General features: G+C 41.2%; 1 protein-coding gene across 2 annotated transcripts in view; it reads right to left on the reverse strand.

Moving 5' to 3' along the window:
- LOC101859236 overlaps positions 1 to 17,346 on the reverse strand; it is an 85,105-nt gene that overhangs the window by 32,496 nt on the left and 35,263 nt on the right. For both annotated transcript variants that reach the window (XM_013081134.2, XM_013081133.2), the window contains exons 17-22: positions 13,183 to 13,404; positions 12,275 to 12,452; positions 8,496 to 8,609; positions 7,382 to 7,544; positions 5,773 to 5,854; positions 4,442 to 4,607 (exon numbers count right to left, since the gene is read on the reverse strand). In XM_013081134.2, coding sequence (XP_012936588.1) covers positions 4,442 to 4,607; positions 5,773 to 5,854; positions 7,382 to 7,544; positions 8,496 to 8,609; positions 12,275 to 12,452; positions 13,183 to 13,404 — 925 coding nt within the window. The remainder of the gene's footprint in view (positions 1 to 4,441; positions 4,608 to 5,772; positions 5,855 to 7,381; positions 7,545 to 8,495; positions 8,610 to 12,274; positions 12,453 to 13,182; positions 13,405 to 17,346) is intronic.

Consider the following 17,346-nt stretch of genomic DNA (forward strand, 5'->3'; position numbering starts at 1 on the left):
AAACAACCGATCTTGCACTTTTGGTGCAAGCCTCTCAACGCAAATAACCAGAGAATCTATAATATGTACTGAGCCCACTGCCACGAGAGTTTGCGACGTCACGACACAGTACAGCAGGACTGTCCGCGAGTCACAACTCACCGGAAGTTCCCTCCGGTAGCAAGCAGGAGGCAAATCAAACCACAAGCCTACTCGCAAGACTTCCGCTGCTTTACAAGCCTTCGATTAACCGAGCAGAATCCAGCCCTACTTGCCTGTTGACCGCAGGCTTTGGGAGGTCAGCAGTAGAATTACTTGCCGACCTCGTGACCACCTGGGCTGCCTGGTATGACCGGCCAATGACTGGGGTCATGATTGGCGGGCAGACAGCCTTACGGGCCTCCTGGAACGAGCAGCCATTTCGCGCCTTGTATTCTTGGATGGCGCGTTCTTGAACTCAAGAAGAAGAAGAAGAAGAAGAAGAGGGGGAAGGGGAAGAAAAGGGGGGAGGGGAAGAAGAGGGGGCAGAGGAAGAGTCCATCCCGTCCTCCCCTAAAACCCCAAAGCGAATAGTCAGCGGTATCTCAATGGTGGATACCACATGGGTAGGAAGAACCTTTTTATTCTTAGGCAGAGACATGCCTGTTGACCGCGGGCTTTGGGAGGTCGACAGTAGAAGTACTTAAGTCGACTTCGTGGCTACCCAGGCTGCCTTTACATATGACTGGCCAGGGACCGGGGTCACAACTGGCGCGCAGAAAGCCTTTCGGGCCTCCTGAAATGAGCAGCCATTTCGTACTTGGAGCCAAGTCAGGCAATCCTTACTAAAGGCTGTGTGCTGGCTGTGGCAATTGGGGCAACAAGGACTAGCCTTGCATTCCTTCTAAGGATGCCCAGTCTTGCCACAACGAAGACACACAGCTGCGCGTCGGCATCTCGACTGACTATGGCCGAACTTCTGACACTTGAAACAGCGCAGAAGGTTCGGCACATAGGGTCGCATGTCTAAACGAACGGTAGCTGGAGAACGACACGAATCAAAGGTCAGGATGATCGTGTTGGTGAAACGGTGCCTCCCCCAGGCGGAGTAATCCGGCGGGCATGGGTCACACTTTGTCACAATTTCCTCCATGCCGCAGCCCTTTAGTCCATGGCTACGGACAACCCCCTTCGAGCAGTTCAACTTCTGGTATAGTTGAGAAGTACATTGAATATCGCCGAAGGTCGTGGTGTACAGGAGTTTGGCCACTTCAGCCTCTTTTTTTTTTTGGTGAATAGTAGAGGGTTTTACGGCGCTTGCAACTGCATAAGGTCATATGAGCGCTAAAGGGTGGGTGTCAACAGAGAAGTCTTTACAGGGAATCAGACTTAGACTGCTCACCTCTCCAGCTTCAACAGCACAAGGTCTGCTTCGACTATCAAGGCACCCCGGAAATAGCAAGTCACAAGAGAGAGACAAACATACAAAAGAAGTAGAGGTAAATGACAATAGTAAGGAAAGAAAAAGCAGCAGTTCCCTGTTGTAGATCAGGCACAGTAATGAGCGTGATATGAGTCAGCCCATTTACAATTCTACTAAGCTTGAACGAGAAATGTCCCTCCTTTGGGAATGGCCTAAAGACACTACAGTCAGTGGCACTGCCCCGGGGGGTCTTCAGTCTCTGTTGCGCACTTGACGAGGAGTACACCAGAGGACAGCTTCTGGACATTCGTAGGAATGTATCCCAGAACCTGTCGTAGTGCATCTCCCATCTTGAACAGATTCCAGAGATGCCAACCACAGAAAACCGAAATGGGTATTGGGAAATATGAAAATGTGTATTTTCAGGGGAAAATGTGTATTCCCCACGACCGACCAACTAGTAATAGTAAAAATTACTAGCTCACCAGCTCGAAAAAGGGAGCACACACACATACAATAATTATATATATATGCAGTCAACAACATGTCTGTGTTCAATGTTTGACTTAAGTATTTCAATCTGTTATATATTTTCCTCTCATTATTATATAAAAAATAAATCCTGCTTTGAGAGTTCGGAAGGGCCTAGAACAAGAATTTCGACTATCAAGAATCAGTCTGGGTGTCGTGATTCATTTATGAACTGACAGACTCAAATTATTGCTCAAACTCAGAGAACAGCAATAACTTGATAGGCTCAAGTAGACCCGTGCACTGTGAGAATTGTAACAACTGTGGGAGGGCAAGATGCAGTGACACTGAAAATCTGCCAGTCTTGAACAGAAAGCTACAACATACACCGTAGGTATAATTTACTATCGCCCATCCAAGTAGATGTAGGTATAATTTACTATCACCCATCCAAGTAGGTATAATTACTTCCACCCATCAAATGAAACGCGAACACTTTATTTCAACAACACAGACTTGCAAAGTATGACGGGTCCCGATTCCGCACACGGCCTGCACCAACGCGCGCTTAGCAGAAAGCTCTAATCAAAATTCTGAAATGCGCTTCCAAGTTTTTGTCCTCTGGTGTTGCCTTAACCCCCCCCCCCCCAAAAAAAAACTCCTCCCCTATTCTGTAGTCATATACTTCGCAGCGTCCGTTACTCCCACCAAAGACGGTCTTTACTCACACGATGCCGCATTTTTTTATGACGCGAATGCGCGCGGGTTCAGTAACCGGTCACGATGGCGGGCCAGACAATCTAAAAATCAGACGGCGCTTGTATTTTCTTTTCTTTTTTTCTCTTTCCACAAGCGACGAGTCCGAGTGTTTATTACAATTTATACTGCACAACCTGCATGCCACAAATGTTGCGTTATCAGACAACTGCTGGCAAACTTCTTGGTGGTAGCGAAAGTAGATCTTGATTTTCCCGATCGAGCCTCGGTGTCACATACGCTTCCGCCATAGCGTGAAAGTGAAAAGTACTCCCCGGACGGGGAAAAGCTGAACGAATATAATATCATGATGGCGACGGGCAAAAATGAACTTACTGACCTTATCGGACTTGGTCTTCTATTCCAGTTCTGCGATACTGATACTATTTTAAAAGATGGGACTTGAGATAATTAGGTTTACTCGCCCAAGCTGAATCTCTTATTTTTCGCATTCCAGGATGCGTATTTTTTCATGAAAAGTCGTATTCGCATATTTTCGGCAAAAAATCGTACTAAAATACGTAAAATCGTACTGGTTGGCATCTCTGAGATTCCCATCAGTTATCTTCTCCTGTGCGTCTTCCGTACTGCAGATGGCCACGTATGGCTGCATGGGAAGCTCCCTGGGAGAAGGTAGGAAAAAGACAGCAGTAAAGTTCCTTTTTCCATTTTTGCTTGGCTCGGCGGCCGCACCCACTTCCGTGACCAGAGACTTTTTTAAACGTTAGGAGCTGGGGACGGCGGAAGGGTCTTTAGAGTGTGGAGTTTCCATGTGAGAGTGTTTTTATTGGTTTGAATCCAGGGCTCCCCACCCACCATCGAGCCCAACATGGGGACACATTGCTCGTATGATCAGAGCTCTGCCAGGGCTACCTCGGAGCTATACTCTCCACAAGAGTGTACGAGACCCTCCCATCAAGATTGGCCCAGGGCTTGAAGGGGTTTCAACTCCTAACCGATTGAGTGGGATGGGCCGTGCGACCTGTCTAAGAGGAAAACCTGGGCCAAAGAGGTGTGTCGGCGAGGGACAGTCCGCAGACTGATCTCACCTCAACCTCCAGGTACCCGGTTTCCTTCTGCACGGGTTACACCTCACGGTCAACAAGGCGCCCACTCTGTGGGATGGGTGACCTCTCTTTTGGTACACATGAGGTCAGCGGTGGAAGAAAAGATAGAAGAAGGAAGAAAGAAGGAAGGAGAAGAGGAAGATACACCTAAGTCGGTGTCGCATCCGGATCCCAGAGGGTTGGGGTCTGTGTGCGACACCTCGTCATTGAAGGGGTTACACCTCCTGCAGACGAGGCAGTGGGTCTATTTATTTCCCCCCGACCCACTGGGGGTGGATCTATGAATGTGCAATGGGGGAAGTACAAAACAACATGATCATCAAATTGAAATCAACGGCAATTTAAAAAAAAAAAGAAGATATACAGTGGTGTCCACTTAACAGCAACTGAGATAAGAGCAACCATAGTTTAGGTAACAGAATTTTCCAATATAAATTAACCCCTTTAACAACAACTTTTGTTGCAATAAATTATCTGACTTTTTTTTTGGGTGATGACTAAAGCTGGCCTATAATTTAAGAGAGCGTGTGTGTGTGTGTGTGTGTGTGTGTGTGTCTGTGTGTGGGGGTGTGTGTATGCTTCCCCCTTCTCCTCACAACACCAGTTCTGGCCAAAATACATGCACACTATACATTGAGTAATTTGGCTCAGTTCACACCCTTTCGCCATAAGCCATCTTCCTTCAAGAGTCTCCTGTAATTAATTCAAAATTTGTCGAGTTTCAAGTAAACAAACCCTCCAAAATATAGCCAAGCAGTCTACTCACGGTCTTCAGATGCCTTGACAAAGGACTTGTCGCAGACATGCTTTGTTTTGCTTGTACAGGACACTGCCAGATGTCTCAACGGAACGAGTCTGTCGTTTACTGTGATGTCTCCAACCTTGAATGTTTCAAGTTTTGAATTTTGGTCCCCCACAGCAAAAGATGAATGCTTAATACACAAAAAAGAAAGAAAAAAGAATGCAGGTAAATTACATAGTATATCATGTCAACTGTTTGTGGGTGCAAGCATACTATTATATCATTATGGTTACGTTCACAGAAGTGTGTGGGGGGAGAGGATGTGTGAGAGAGTGGATATGTATGGGTGGGTATGAGGTAAAATATCAACCACTACCATGTAAGGATCTAGACAAAGATTGATCTTATTTTATTTTACTCTTTATGTAGTTCTGTTAAGCTTTTTAAAATCTTAAACGAGATAGGTGGGTGGTTGGCGGGTGCTCTGGTCTGGTTTGCTTCTTCTTTCCTATCAAACCTCTATCGTCCGTATCTCCCCTTCTTCTCTTTTAAGTTTGTTACTCTCTTGTAACACCTCTAACCTTCTGGTGCTCATATGACTTAATGCAGTTGCGAGCGCTGTAAAACCTCTCCTAAAACTAAAAATGAGATAGCCTTAGGTGTCTCGTTGAAATCCTACTCTTCAACAACCAAAATATATTAAAAAATCATATTGGGAAACAACGATATTTTGTTGAAACTCAAATCCTAAATGCTGACTGTTAGAAAAATAAATTCCTGCCATGAACTCCCCACCAAATTCAAGGAGATTTCAAGGAGGTTTCAAGGAGAAATTTTAAAAATTCAAGGACATTTGGTCAAGAAATTCAAGCCATTTTCAACAGCGCGCCAAAAACTTTTTTCATGTTCAACCCGGCGAAATTCAAGGAGTTTTCAAGAAGGCGCCTCAAATTCAAGGAGTTTTCAAGAAGGCGCCTCAAATTCAAGGAGTTTTCAAGATTTTTTCCTTGAAGAGAAATTCAAGGAGTTTTTAAGGACTCCTTGAATTCAAGGAGGCTGCAAGAACCCTGGATAGTTGTTTTTTTCTCTCTCTTGATATATTTTACTTTCTGGGCTCAGCACATTTGAACAGTTTGTGGATGCATTCTCTGTTATGCTTTAAGTTTACTATAGAAAAACAAACCAAAAACAAATAAACAAGGGGATAAGTATCAAAACTACTCTTGTGAGGGAATTTCCGGACCTGTCACTTTGGTAAAAAGAGAAATCTCAGGGCAAAATTTCGGAATATGACATATTTCTATTTCAGGAGAGCTCTGTTCACACTGGAAGAACTAGATAGGGCAGCAGCTTACCAGTAGAAAGTCTGCTGCTGATCGAGTCACATCCCAAATGAGCAGTGACACCTCAGACATCTTAGCTGCAAACACCATGGTCCTGTTTAAAAAAATGTAATTGTAGAAGTTTCATGTCTCCATCAACACAATTTAGGTCACTTAAAAGGTGGGCTGCTTCGACACTACCTTGTGTCAGGGCACAAATTGGGCTGAGAGAGAGACCAGCAGAAAGATGGAGTTTCCGAGATACTAAAAATTTCTGCCGACACGGGAATCAATTCATGTTGGTGCTGTAAATACCAAGTGAAGCACCATAATGTTATTTTTTTAACATGACCTACATTTTTTAGACTACTCAGAGGAAAGAAAAGGTGTTAAAGACTAGATTTTATACGTAATAAAAAAATCTGGATGGATAACAATAAGAACATACACAATTTTTAAAAGTGGTACCTTTTTTGATTGCCAATTAGTTAAGTAATATCAGGAGGAATAATGAAGACAAAGTAAAGGAAGAAAAAGTGGGAGTTGGAGGCGTGACTATGGTATTTTGACATACGTGTTGGTTCTATAATTAAACTCCTTCGTGAGTTGGACACTTCACAACTAGAGTTCATATCATTGTCAAAAACTATCACCGTTTCCCTAAATCAGTGCTTCCACCGGCTGAAGCTGAAAAGTAAGGAAAATTCTGCTGGGGGTCTGGGGGCCACAGATAAGGAACCTCAAATACTGCAGGGGGCAGAAACATGAAAATGAGACTATCCGAAGTGGAGTGCTATGTTAAGTCAGACCACACATACCTCAGAAATAAATCAAAATATATATAACACACACTGTGAAGCACAGTTGTTTACTCTTTTCATAAAATGAAAACAAGACACACACAATATCCCACCCAGTCAGGCCATCCAGCTTGCTAGAGACAGAAAGCTCTTTTTCCCCTCCACCCCCAAGAAGTGCAAAAGGAAGGATAAAGTAAAGTAAAGAAAGCAAGACATTAAACTTTCCAAGAGATTTTTTTTAAAAATCCACTGGAGGTCCATTCTTTTCTTCTCAGCTCTCATAGTTCCAAATAGCTTAGAGAGACATACATCTAATCATGACTGTGGCCAACATATATATGTCATGATGTGGTAAAATCAGGCGTTCGTCTATTTTGGGGCATATGGAGTTATTGGTATCATTTTTAAGCTTGTTCATTTTCCTCGCTTTCAACGAAAAAAGGATTAATCTATCATGAAAAGAAAGATATTTGCTATTGAAGATGGTAGGGGTTGCCTCGTTTCAGTGGTAAAATTAGCTAGAAAATGGCTGTCAAAGCTTGGTGACTTCCATATCTTGTGAGTCCTTGGAAATTGCAAATTTACATTTTTTGTGCCTTTAATCCATGTTTTTCTGTAAAATTCAAACAAAATTGTGCTTCTAAATGGACAAAAAAGGAGGTGTTACCAAACTAGCAGAAAAATGCTGATTTTTTCAATTTCATTATTTTGACGAGCGCCTGTTTCATCATGATGCCTTACATATGTCAATGTACATAAAATTCAAAGTTAAATTTTTTAATTTTTTTTAAACAACCAACAAAACACACCAACCAAAACCCCAAACAAAGGACATGACTCACCAGGTGGACAGAGTACATAACTGAGAAAGTACCAGTCCCTCCTTGTACTGGCTGCGAGCGTACTTGTATAAACCCACCCGCAGGTACAGGTCACCCGCCACTCGTAGAGTTGCTAGGTAGTCCGGTAACAAGCCCCACAGCTCTCCGGTCATGCCATCTGCAACTGGAGGGCACAATACTTTTTTTAAAACAAACTTTTCATTCTTCAGCATAGCTGGCAATATTTTTAACATTAAAAAGAAAAAAAATGTGGTGGGTCAAGATGCTGGGAACTGGCCTAATAACCCCACATACTTTTCTGTGCCTCATAAATTCAAGCTATTCAGGGTGGACTTGCAGCAAAAGATTCCCTCAATATGGACTTCCTTCTCATCATTGTTTGCAAATGCAGTCTTGAAAGGTCATCATTTTTCTCCAGCATTGGCAAATCGGTAAGGAGCAAAACTATAAAACAGAGAATATGTATTTTTCCTAAACAAAATCAGACCTCTGTTCATCCTCTCCAAAATGTATTGAATTTTCTGGCTGGCTGCTATATTTCAGTGATCGACTGGGCGGCTTAGCGTACTGACGGCACTAAAGAAACGTAGGACACTTTTTTATAATATTGATACGATTGGACTCATATTGCCAATGCACGGTTATTGAGAAATCAATATTTTTGAGTGTTAGATCTAGGTCTAGATCTAAATTGTCGAAATATTTTTTTCTCCCCAAAATCTCTACTTTTTGATGAAATTGCACAAAAAGTGCCACTCAAGACATGTATAGGTTTATTCAAAATGCAATTCTGAATAATTCCGTAAGATACAAGTGGGTTTTTTGCTGTTCGTGATCGTTTTTCAAGATTGTAAAAAAATTATTTTTAAAAAAATGTACAAATATTATGGAATGTAGGTAAATAACTGCAAACTTTTCAATATTTTCCAGTTCTATCTCGGTAACATCAACGCTATACTGAGGTGAAGTCGAAACAGTATTTCTGTTTGACCACTGCAGCATTGTAGACCAGAAATGACTGGTGGTATGTACATTTAGGCCAAGATGCCTGCCTTAACGACACAACCCCCCCCCCCCCTCCAACAGAGGAAGGGTCAAGGAAAAAGTTGCTCACCTTTGAAAGATGTGACACTTCTACTATCAAGGCCACCGTAATATGCTGCCAGACTGCATAGGTACTTCAGAGATTCTCCAATATCTTGGAGTGGACAGTTGCCCAAGGCATTGTCTGCAATGATTATAAAAATAAAAGATCACAACTGCAAAAAGGGTACAAGGGAAAGTGTAAAAAAAATAATAAGTAAAGGACAGCAGATTGCAACATCCCTTAAACATTCACAAAAGAAGGGGGAAAATTGTTTGGATTATAATTACTAGGTAAACATGTCTTGCACACAGCACCAACCAGACATCTTTGAAATACAGCAGACATTTCTTTGAGGCCAAAAAGACTAGAAAAAGGTGAAATGACAACAAGCAAAACCTAACTCTCACTGAAAACCCAACAAAGCAGCCAGCTAATTGCAGGTATGCAAACTTTCGTTATTTGTTTTAGTAGAGGGTTTTACAGCGCTCACAACTGCATAAGGTTATTGAGCGCCAAGAGGTGGGTGTCAACAGAGAAGTCTTTACAGGAAATCAGACTTATTCTGCTCACCTCTCTACCTTCAACAGCACAAAGTCTGCTTCGACTATCAAGGCACCCCGGAAATAGCAGGTCACAAGAGTGTGACAAACATACAAAAGAAGAAGAGGAAAATGACAATAGTATGGATTAGAAAAGAAAAAGCAGCAGTTCCCTGTTGTAGATCAGGCACAGTTATGAGCGTGACATGATGAATCAGCCCATTTACAATTCTACTGTGCATGAAAATAAAAAACAGGGAAAATCAGCCACAAAAAATCTCACCCCAAAATTGAACTATCTGCCAACCCAAGTCTCACAAACAATAAAGATCTCTGTATTTATGAACAAAGAGGCAATACCAGTTTGAGTACGTGTTTTACGGCATTTGCAACAATGAGGTCTTTTGTGCCAAAGATTAGAGGTGTTACAAGAGAGTAACAAACACAAAAAAGAAGGAGGGGAGATAAAGACGATAGACGTTTGATAGGAAAGAAAAAGCAAACCACACCAGAGCACCCGCCAACCACCCACAGGCAATAACAAGCCAGGATCGAGTAAACATAGTGTGTAAATTCGGTTGCCAGATTTGCTTGAGCATTATAATTATATGTAGTCGAACTGCCAAACAGTAAAGGACGCACAGCTAATCTGAATATTTAGTAACACACAAGCTCTGGAATCGTCAATTTCATTTGTCATTTTCGTGCAAATAATTATAAAAATACTAAAATATAGCGTGGCCCCGAAATTGGGAAATCAAGACTGTTATCGGAAAATGCCTGATAAGATCAGGAAGGTTGGCAGGCCTGTAATTGCTCTGCTCCCCTCCATCCCTAATGGCCTATCCAGATGTGACTCTGTTTTATCCCTCTTACTTCCAATATAAAAGCTGGGAATAAGGCATGGATCTACAGCCCTCAGAGACCATCATGAAGAAACGAGGCTCTTATCATTTCTTAAACATTGATCTCAACAAAGAGAACTTTGCTGCAGCATGGTAAATACAAACAAGCATGTGCATTTGTCAACACACTCAAACACACAGGTGCACACGCGCCAAGTCATCGGATGGACACATAACATGTTGTTCTGCCACACCTGACAATGACAGAATAACTCACATTGATGACGGTCGGAATGAATTTTCATACTTGTTGGTTCTTGCTTTTTTAATCAAACGTTTACTTCTGACACTTCTAATAATGCACGTATACTTCTACCATTTCTAATAAGTGTTGAGGAAATCGACAGAAAACATACAGGATAACATGCAATTTGCCTATCATGTCAAGAGGGGACATAGACACACCAAGAAAAAACTGCAGGATACATCTTGATGGTTTTTTATCCGCTTTCAACAAAATCCAACCCCATATATTGGTGTCAAAACTAATTAACAAGACCATAAACAAGAACATTATAGCTTGGATTCTTGAGTACTTAACCCATCGACCTCAATATGTAGAATTTAATGGTGTAAAATCCGACCTAATACAGTCAAACCTGTGTAAGACGGCCACTCATTGTTGAGGAGAAAAGTGGTCGTATAAGACGGGTGGCCGTCTTAGGCAGGACTGATCAAGATGAAGAAAACAAACCATTCCCATCTGAGGTCCCAATCGAAAGAAGCTGCATTTTGTTGTTTCTTTTGTTGTTGTTGGTGGTTTGTATTTTGTTTGTAATTTTTATTTTGTGCCTGATTTTGAACAAGGGTGACAATAAAACGAAATGTATTAGACGAGGAAGACCGAGTGCCATATTAAAACAAACACACGGGTCACCACCACTCGGAGAACGAGCGACGCTTCAGTCACAAGTTCATGTTGACGTCCATTGTTACTTTGTTACAGACTGGGTAAACAGTGACCACTCATCTCACTTACGATTTGTGTATGAGTTCTGGGCGGGGCTTATGGGTTATGAGGGATCACACGTTTACCTCACCAGCAGCTGAAAATTGGTAGCTATTGGTCAACAGTGGGAGGGGCCTACGCAACATGACCGTTGGAGGGACTACCTAACAACAACGACAGGTGATTGAATTATGACGGCTCGCCCTCAACGCGAGGGGCCAATGCACAATTTATGGCAAAACATAATGGAGCCACTAAGGTGGCCGTCTAAGACAGGTGTTATTGCTTAGTGTGATAGGGGTTGTGTGTTAAAATATGGTGGCCGCGGCCGCGTTGGACAGGTGCCTGTTTTACAGTTTAAATTATATAGAAAAAATTCAAGGGGGGAAATGGAAAGTGGCCGTTTGTACAGGTGGCCGTCTTATAGAGATGGCCGTCAGGGCAGGTTTGACTGTATTCATGAACACCGGTGCACCCCAGGGTTGTGTAATCGCCACTTTACGAGGCCTTATAACAACAAATGAAAATGAATACAAGGATGCTGTAAATGTATTTATAAATTGGTGTGACAACAATTTCCTTTTACTAAATGTAAAAAAGACAAAGGAATTAATAATAGACTTTATAGAGTAAAAAAGGACCAATTGCAAACACTATTTATTAAAGATGAGGAGGTGGAGGTGGTAAGTATCTTGGAATAACTACAAGCTTAACTGGCTTCCCCACGCCGCTCTTATGCATAAAAAAAGTAAATTTAAAAAATGTTCCTTTTGAGGAAATTAAGAAGTATTCCTGTCGATAATAAGATTGTCCCTTTTATACCATTCAATGATTAAAAGCGTGATATTATTTTGTATTTGCTGCTGGGCTGAAGGATAGGGGAAAATTTGACAGAACCATTAATAAAGCCAGCAGGATCTCTGGATATGATTTCACTAGAATTTATGAAATGTATAACACCAGTATAAAAAGATAAAAAGCATTATAAACGACACATTACACCCCCTTTCCATGTAAATTGTAAGATCACGCAGCGGCGGATATATACCTCTAAAAACAAAGAAAGAAAGATGTAAAAGAAGTCATTTACCATCAGGCAAAAGGTTATTGTCAGAATAACCATCGGTTTGTATTGCTCTTTCGAATATGTATCTATATCACTCTAAAGGTCTAGTAATTAAATTCCCGCATATGGTTGAATGATGCATCTGATGTGATATGTACATTTTGTCAGCTTTATTTCTCTTTTCATAGTGAATTTTAATGGGACTAATATATAATTTAAATTTCTATGTATACCTGCATGCGTTTTTACGGTTCTGTACAGCCAAGAAAAGTTTACCTCGGGGAAATAAATTATTATCTTATCTTATAGTGCACCAAAAGCATGAACAAAATCACAAATCGTAATACCGCTTTCCTCCTCCGCAAGAGAATCCTGCCTGACAATCTCAGGATGACACAGATAGTCTGCCCTCAGCCTCAAGATGAGAGACAAGGCGGAGGTAACGGCTGGGGTAAGGGGGCCACCCTCTCTGAGGGTGGCGATCGTCTTCAATGCTGTGTTGGTCACCTTGACAAACTCTCTCAGCTGAAATGGGAACGAGAGACACTTCTGGATCAACTGCACCACAGACTTAAAGCTTTAATTAGAGAAGCAAAAATATGAGCAACAAAAAATGAAAGCCACCCCTTTTCACCCCCAATGATTCCTAGATATTGGAATATGTTGGAGGGCACCATTGATATACTTCCTTTCTTTCCCTGTGTTGTTTCCGTCTGTCTGTCTGTCTTGCTTTTCCCTCGCGAAAGGGGTTACTCCTTCAAATCCACAAATGGAGATATTGGCCAAATATCCACACAGAGGTCAAATTTCTAGATTTTCATCAGATACCATTTTCTACAAATTTTGACATTTTTCATCATTTCATACTAATAAATTGTTTGAACCAACAGATTTGACACATCTATGCCCAAAGTAACAAAATCTACAAAGTGACTCATTTTTGTCTGCACTCCTCACAAATACAGTCAAAATTGTCCAAGACAGCAACCTATTATTGAGAAGAAATTTGGCTATCTTAGAGTCATGTTTAGAAAAAAATAAATTACACTTTTTAATACTGGGGGGTGTGTGTGTGTGAGAAATGGTTGTCAGTACAAGTGACTGTCTTATAAGGCTGCCATTAGGGCAGGTTAAACTGTAACCATTTCTATGTCAATGTGCTTCTCTTTACGCAAACAAAACAAGCAACAACAAAAGTCCCGATCAATTCAAACAATCCTCGCTCGATCACACATGGAAAATATTCAAAACTGACCTGTCCAGATCTGAGATAATATTGAGCAGCCCGCGCCTGGTGTTTGACATGTGAGGAGCCGCTGGGAGCCAAGCTACTCATGTCTTTCTGGCAGACCAACTCTAGGCCCTCCTCCGCAGCCAGCGTCAAAAGGCTTAACCTGGCCTCCTCAGCAGCTGCAGTGTCTTGTCTCAGCTCGGCCACCAAGACCAGCTGACTCAGGGCTTGGATGGCCCACAAGTTCTGAGGGGTACGACAAAAGTTTGAAAGGTCAAAACGCTTGCAAAGTTGAATGAACCTGTAAACCTAAATCATAAACATCAATAAACATGTAGCCAGTGGCCTGTTCTCTGTTAAGGCAACATTCTACTTTGTAGTGCCAAAATCTACAATTAAGTTGTTTTTGCTTGTTTTTTTTTTGTTTATTCATTTTCTCATAGTGTTCCATTCAAGGATTAAAAATATACATTTTTGGGAATCATTATCAGTTACATACTTTCAGACATGACAAACTAGAGTGAAACCGGGCTACCTGAAGGACCATTTTCAAAAGCTAAAAACTCAAAAACAATCCATGATATCTATGAACTAATTACACATTTGTAATCTGCACACATCTTAAGAAAATGACGCAAGCTTTCTTTGAAAATACAAATAATAATATTATTGCTGTAAGAAGACTTGCATATTACAGTGAATGACAAAAATAGTCAAAATAGCAAAGTTAAAAAAAAAAAAATGCAAATAGTTTTTTGTTTTTTTTTTACATTAGAAAAAGCTAGCATCATTTTATTTGGAGCCGCATGGTGCGCTTACCCTCAAAATTTCTTTATCTTGAATGTTTTTTGAGTTTTTAGCTTTTAAGCCAAGAAATTAACATTTTGAGGACAGGAGCAAAAACATCTTAAAGTTGCTTTAAAGAATTGTGTTGATGTATTGGCTCACAATGTTAAAAACTTTATGGAGCTCTCTCTTTGAGATAGAGCTTTGGGAGTACTTCCATTCGATTTAGCACATAATTCTCAAGGAAAGTATCTTAAAACACAAAAAAACATATGGAGTACATCTGTCAATCCGTTTGAATGTTGTATCCCTCTCAATTCAGGTTGTCCCTGACAGGCTAACAAAAGCCCACTTCCTCATTGATTTAAATTGTGCCTACCACTGCATAAAACCTCTAAAACTTCATAAATTGGGAAGATGACATATTCACTCATATATAGCTTATCCAGAACAAAAAGAAATGCTTTAAATCGCACCGTACCCTTTTGGCTTTGGTGCATCCTAGAGAAATAAATAATCTTCTTCGGAGACAGCCAGTCCTAGGTCTGAATTTGCCAACTCTGCATGTGTTGCATTGTGCATAGCTACAACATACATTTGTTCCACCAAGGAAGGTCCTCGTTCTAAAGTGTTACAACTTTTCTTCAAATAATTAAAATAACAAATAGCACTTATTCTAAACAATGCTCAATACAGTCAAAGTAAAGAGATGTCATATTTTATCATTACCTTACAAGGTATATGTAGAACATTATATCATATTCAGTCGAACCTGCTCTTACTGCCAACATGTATAAGACAATAACCTGTTTAAATGACTACTTTCCATTTACTCTCTTGTGCAGACCTGCGACTCTATGAAATCAAGAAATCAGGATCTCAGAGGGGGGGGAATCGGGATTTGGTGAAAAAAATTGGGATCAACAACAAATCAACTCGGCGACTGCCAAGCCAACTTGAAAATTTTCCAGGGGGTGTCCACAAATATATCCATGCATAGGCCCTGTGTGTGTGTATGAGTGTTTTATCATTATTTTATTAAATCCTGAGGTATCACGTCAAGGACTCCTAGTCCAAGTGTACAAGAGTACCCGCCTCAACAGTGTGCATGAACTTAAGTTGACCCTGTCAATGGACGGTCCCCGAGACATGTGAAACTCACACGCCAAAGTCACATGATGCCGTGATGCAAACGCACGATTGAAAGTTTTACTGACAAGTCTTGATGACGGGCCCGACTAACCAGAACTTGGGAGTGGACAAAGCTTGTTTTGAAAGTAACAGCAGAACTATTAATAATATTGATCATTTGTAAGCCACAATTGAAAGTTATCAATCACGCCACCATAAGAGAATTTTGAGTGGTAGCAAAAGCGAAAGTAGATCTTGAGAATGTCCAAAGTCGGAATGCCAAATCGATACTACTTTCATTATAGTTGAAATAACACAGATGTGAGCAAAGTTCCAACACAACTTGTCAACTACTAACGTCGATTTTAAAAAAAATAGTGCTCAGAGTTCCTGCACGCAAAAAATTATTGCAATTGGGTCCTTCCCGAGACAGAGAAGAAGGCAGAGTAAGTTTAACTGGTGCAATAGATGGTACAAAAAAATCAGGTTACACAAAATCGAAATTGATACAAAATGAATCCTGATCTGGCCCTGTGGAGAGGCCAGAACATCAACTGCCAAAATCATGTTTGGGTTTCAGCATTCATGGAGACAAAAAAGTAGAGACGCGTCACTCCTCGATTTAGGCCAGATTGGGGGTCAGGCATCCGGTGAAAGTTTCACGCCGTACAACTAATAGTCTGTTCCTCACAACCGAGGAATCACCTTATTGTTTTCATAGTAAATTAAGCAAGGGGTTTTGTCTGAATGGGTTTTAAACACCATTTCTCTTTCTTTACCGTCACGTCATACATAAAAGATAGTCAGAACATTCCAGTAATTCTAGTCAATATGTTGATTAAAAATTTAAATCATACATTATTGCATGTTTCCTCTCGGTCGCTTTAATTATTGGCCTGTTGTTGTTGTTGTTCTCCTCCTCCTCCTCTTCTTCTTCCTTCTTCTTCTCCTCCTCTTCCTCCTTCTTCGTGGGTGGTTGGAGGGTGCTCTAGTGTGATTTACTCCTTCTTTCCTATCAAGCATCTATGGTCCTTATCTCTCCTCCTCCTCCTTTTTTATGTATGTAACTCTCTTGTAACGCATCTATTCTTCGGCACTTAGAATACTTATATGACCTTATTGTGTTGCAAGTGTTGTAAAACTCTTACTAAAACTTTTTAAAAACTCTGCTTCCTCTTCCTTCACTGGAGCATAAATTTGGTGAATTGATTAATTATTCGCACATTTATTGATCAACTTCACCACATAGTACCATATACCACTACTTCCGACGTATTTACTGAGATGACTCCTCGCTCCTCCCTCTGTCCCCGGTATTAACTACAGGAAATTACAAGGGGAAGTGACTTTGAGCGGAAAAGACTATGAAATGTACGGCGTGACATAGTTTTGAGGCACTGCGTCACTGATCCCGCGTAAATAACACGATGGGAAAAGGGGCCAGCTGACGAGTGAAATATCTCTCACTAGTCATCTCCGAAAACATGCAAAACAAAATTTAGAAAACCTTTATAGTTAGGCTCATGGAAGAGCTAAGTGACACTAAAAGAGAGCATGGACTGAGAGCAGGAGCTGGAAGGACTGTGAGAGCTTGGGATGTAGTGAAGTTGAAAACATGACAATCACTGCATCATTGACTAAGTATTGATTTTTTTAAAAATGTTAAATCTCAGAACCAGTTTTAATCAGTATCAAGCCACCATGATGCATAGGCATCCAACATAGGGTCGCTATGCCACACAGCGCACTCTAATCATTAAAATTAGTTTCCAAATGTTACCCTCAACAAAATTCAAATACATATAAAAAAGATGTTTTTCCTTTTTTCCCCTCCAGCATAGCCCCCCTGCCTTCCCTCACCTCAACTCTTCCCCCCCCCTTTTACACTTTCCATCGCCTCCCCCTTGTCCACCCCCTCGTCTTTCCACTCCACGTTTTCGGACACCCAGGTCTATTTTGGTCAAAAAGAACGATCAGTGCCGAGCTCCTATGGCGGAACCTGCCGAGCCTGCGTTCCCCTTTCGTCCACGACAAAGCGGGCCCGTGCCCAAGTGACAGAACCTACCGCCCTGTAGCTGAGTTGTGATTAGTTTGATTTAAACAAACCCGGAACTTTGTCCCTCCTACATGGTTGGTATGTATCCAACTTTGGACGTCTGTGAAAGGACAACAATTATAAAGACAAAAAAACGACCCCCCCCCTCCCCCCAACGACAAAAAATGTAAAAATAATTTTAAAATGAACAAATGACCCTCCCCCAACCCTCCACA

Source organism: Aplysia californica, unplaced genomic scaffold, assembly GCF_000002075.1.
Source record: "Aplysia californica isolate F4 #8 unplaced genomic scaffold, AplCal3.0 scaffold00117, whole genome shotgun sequence".
In the NCBI taxonomy this organism is placed as follows: domain Eukaryota; kingdom Metazoa; phylum Mollusca; class Gastropoda; order Aplysiida; family Aplysiidae; genus Aplysia; species Aplysia californica.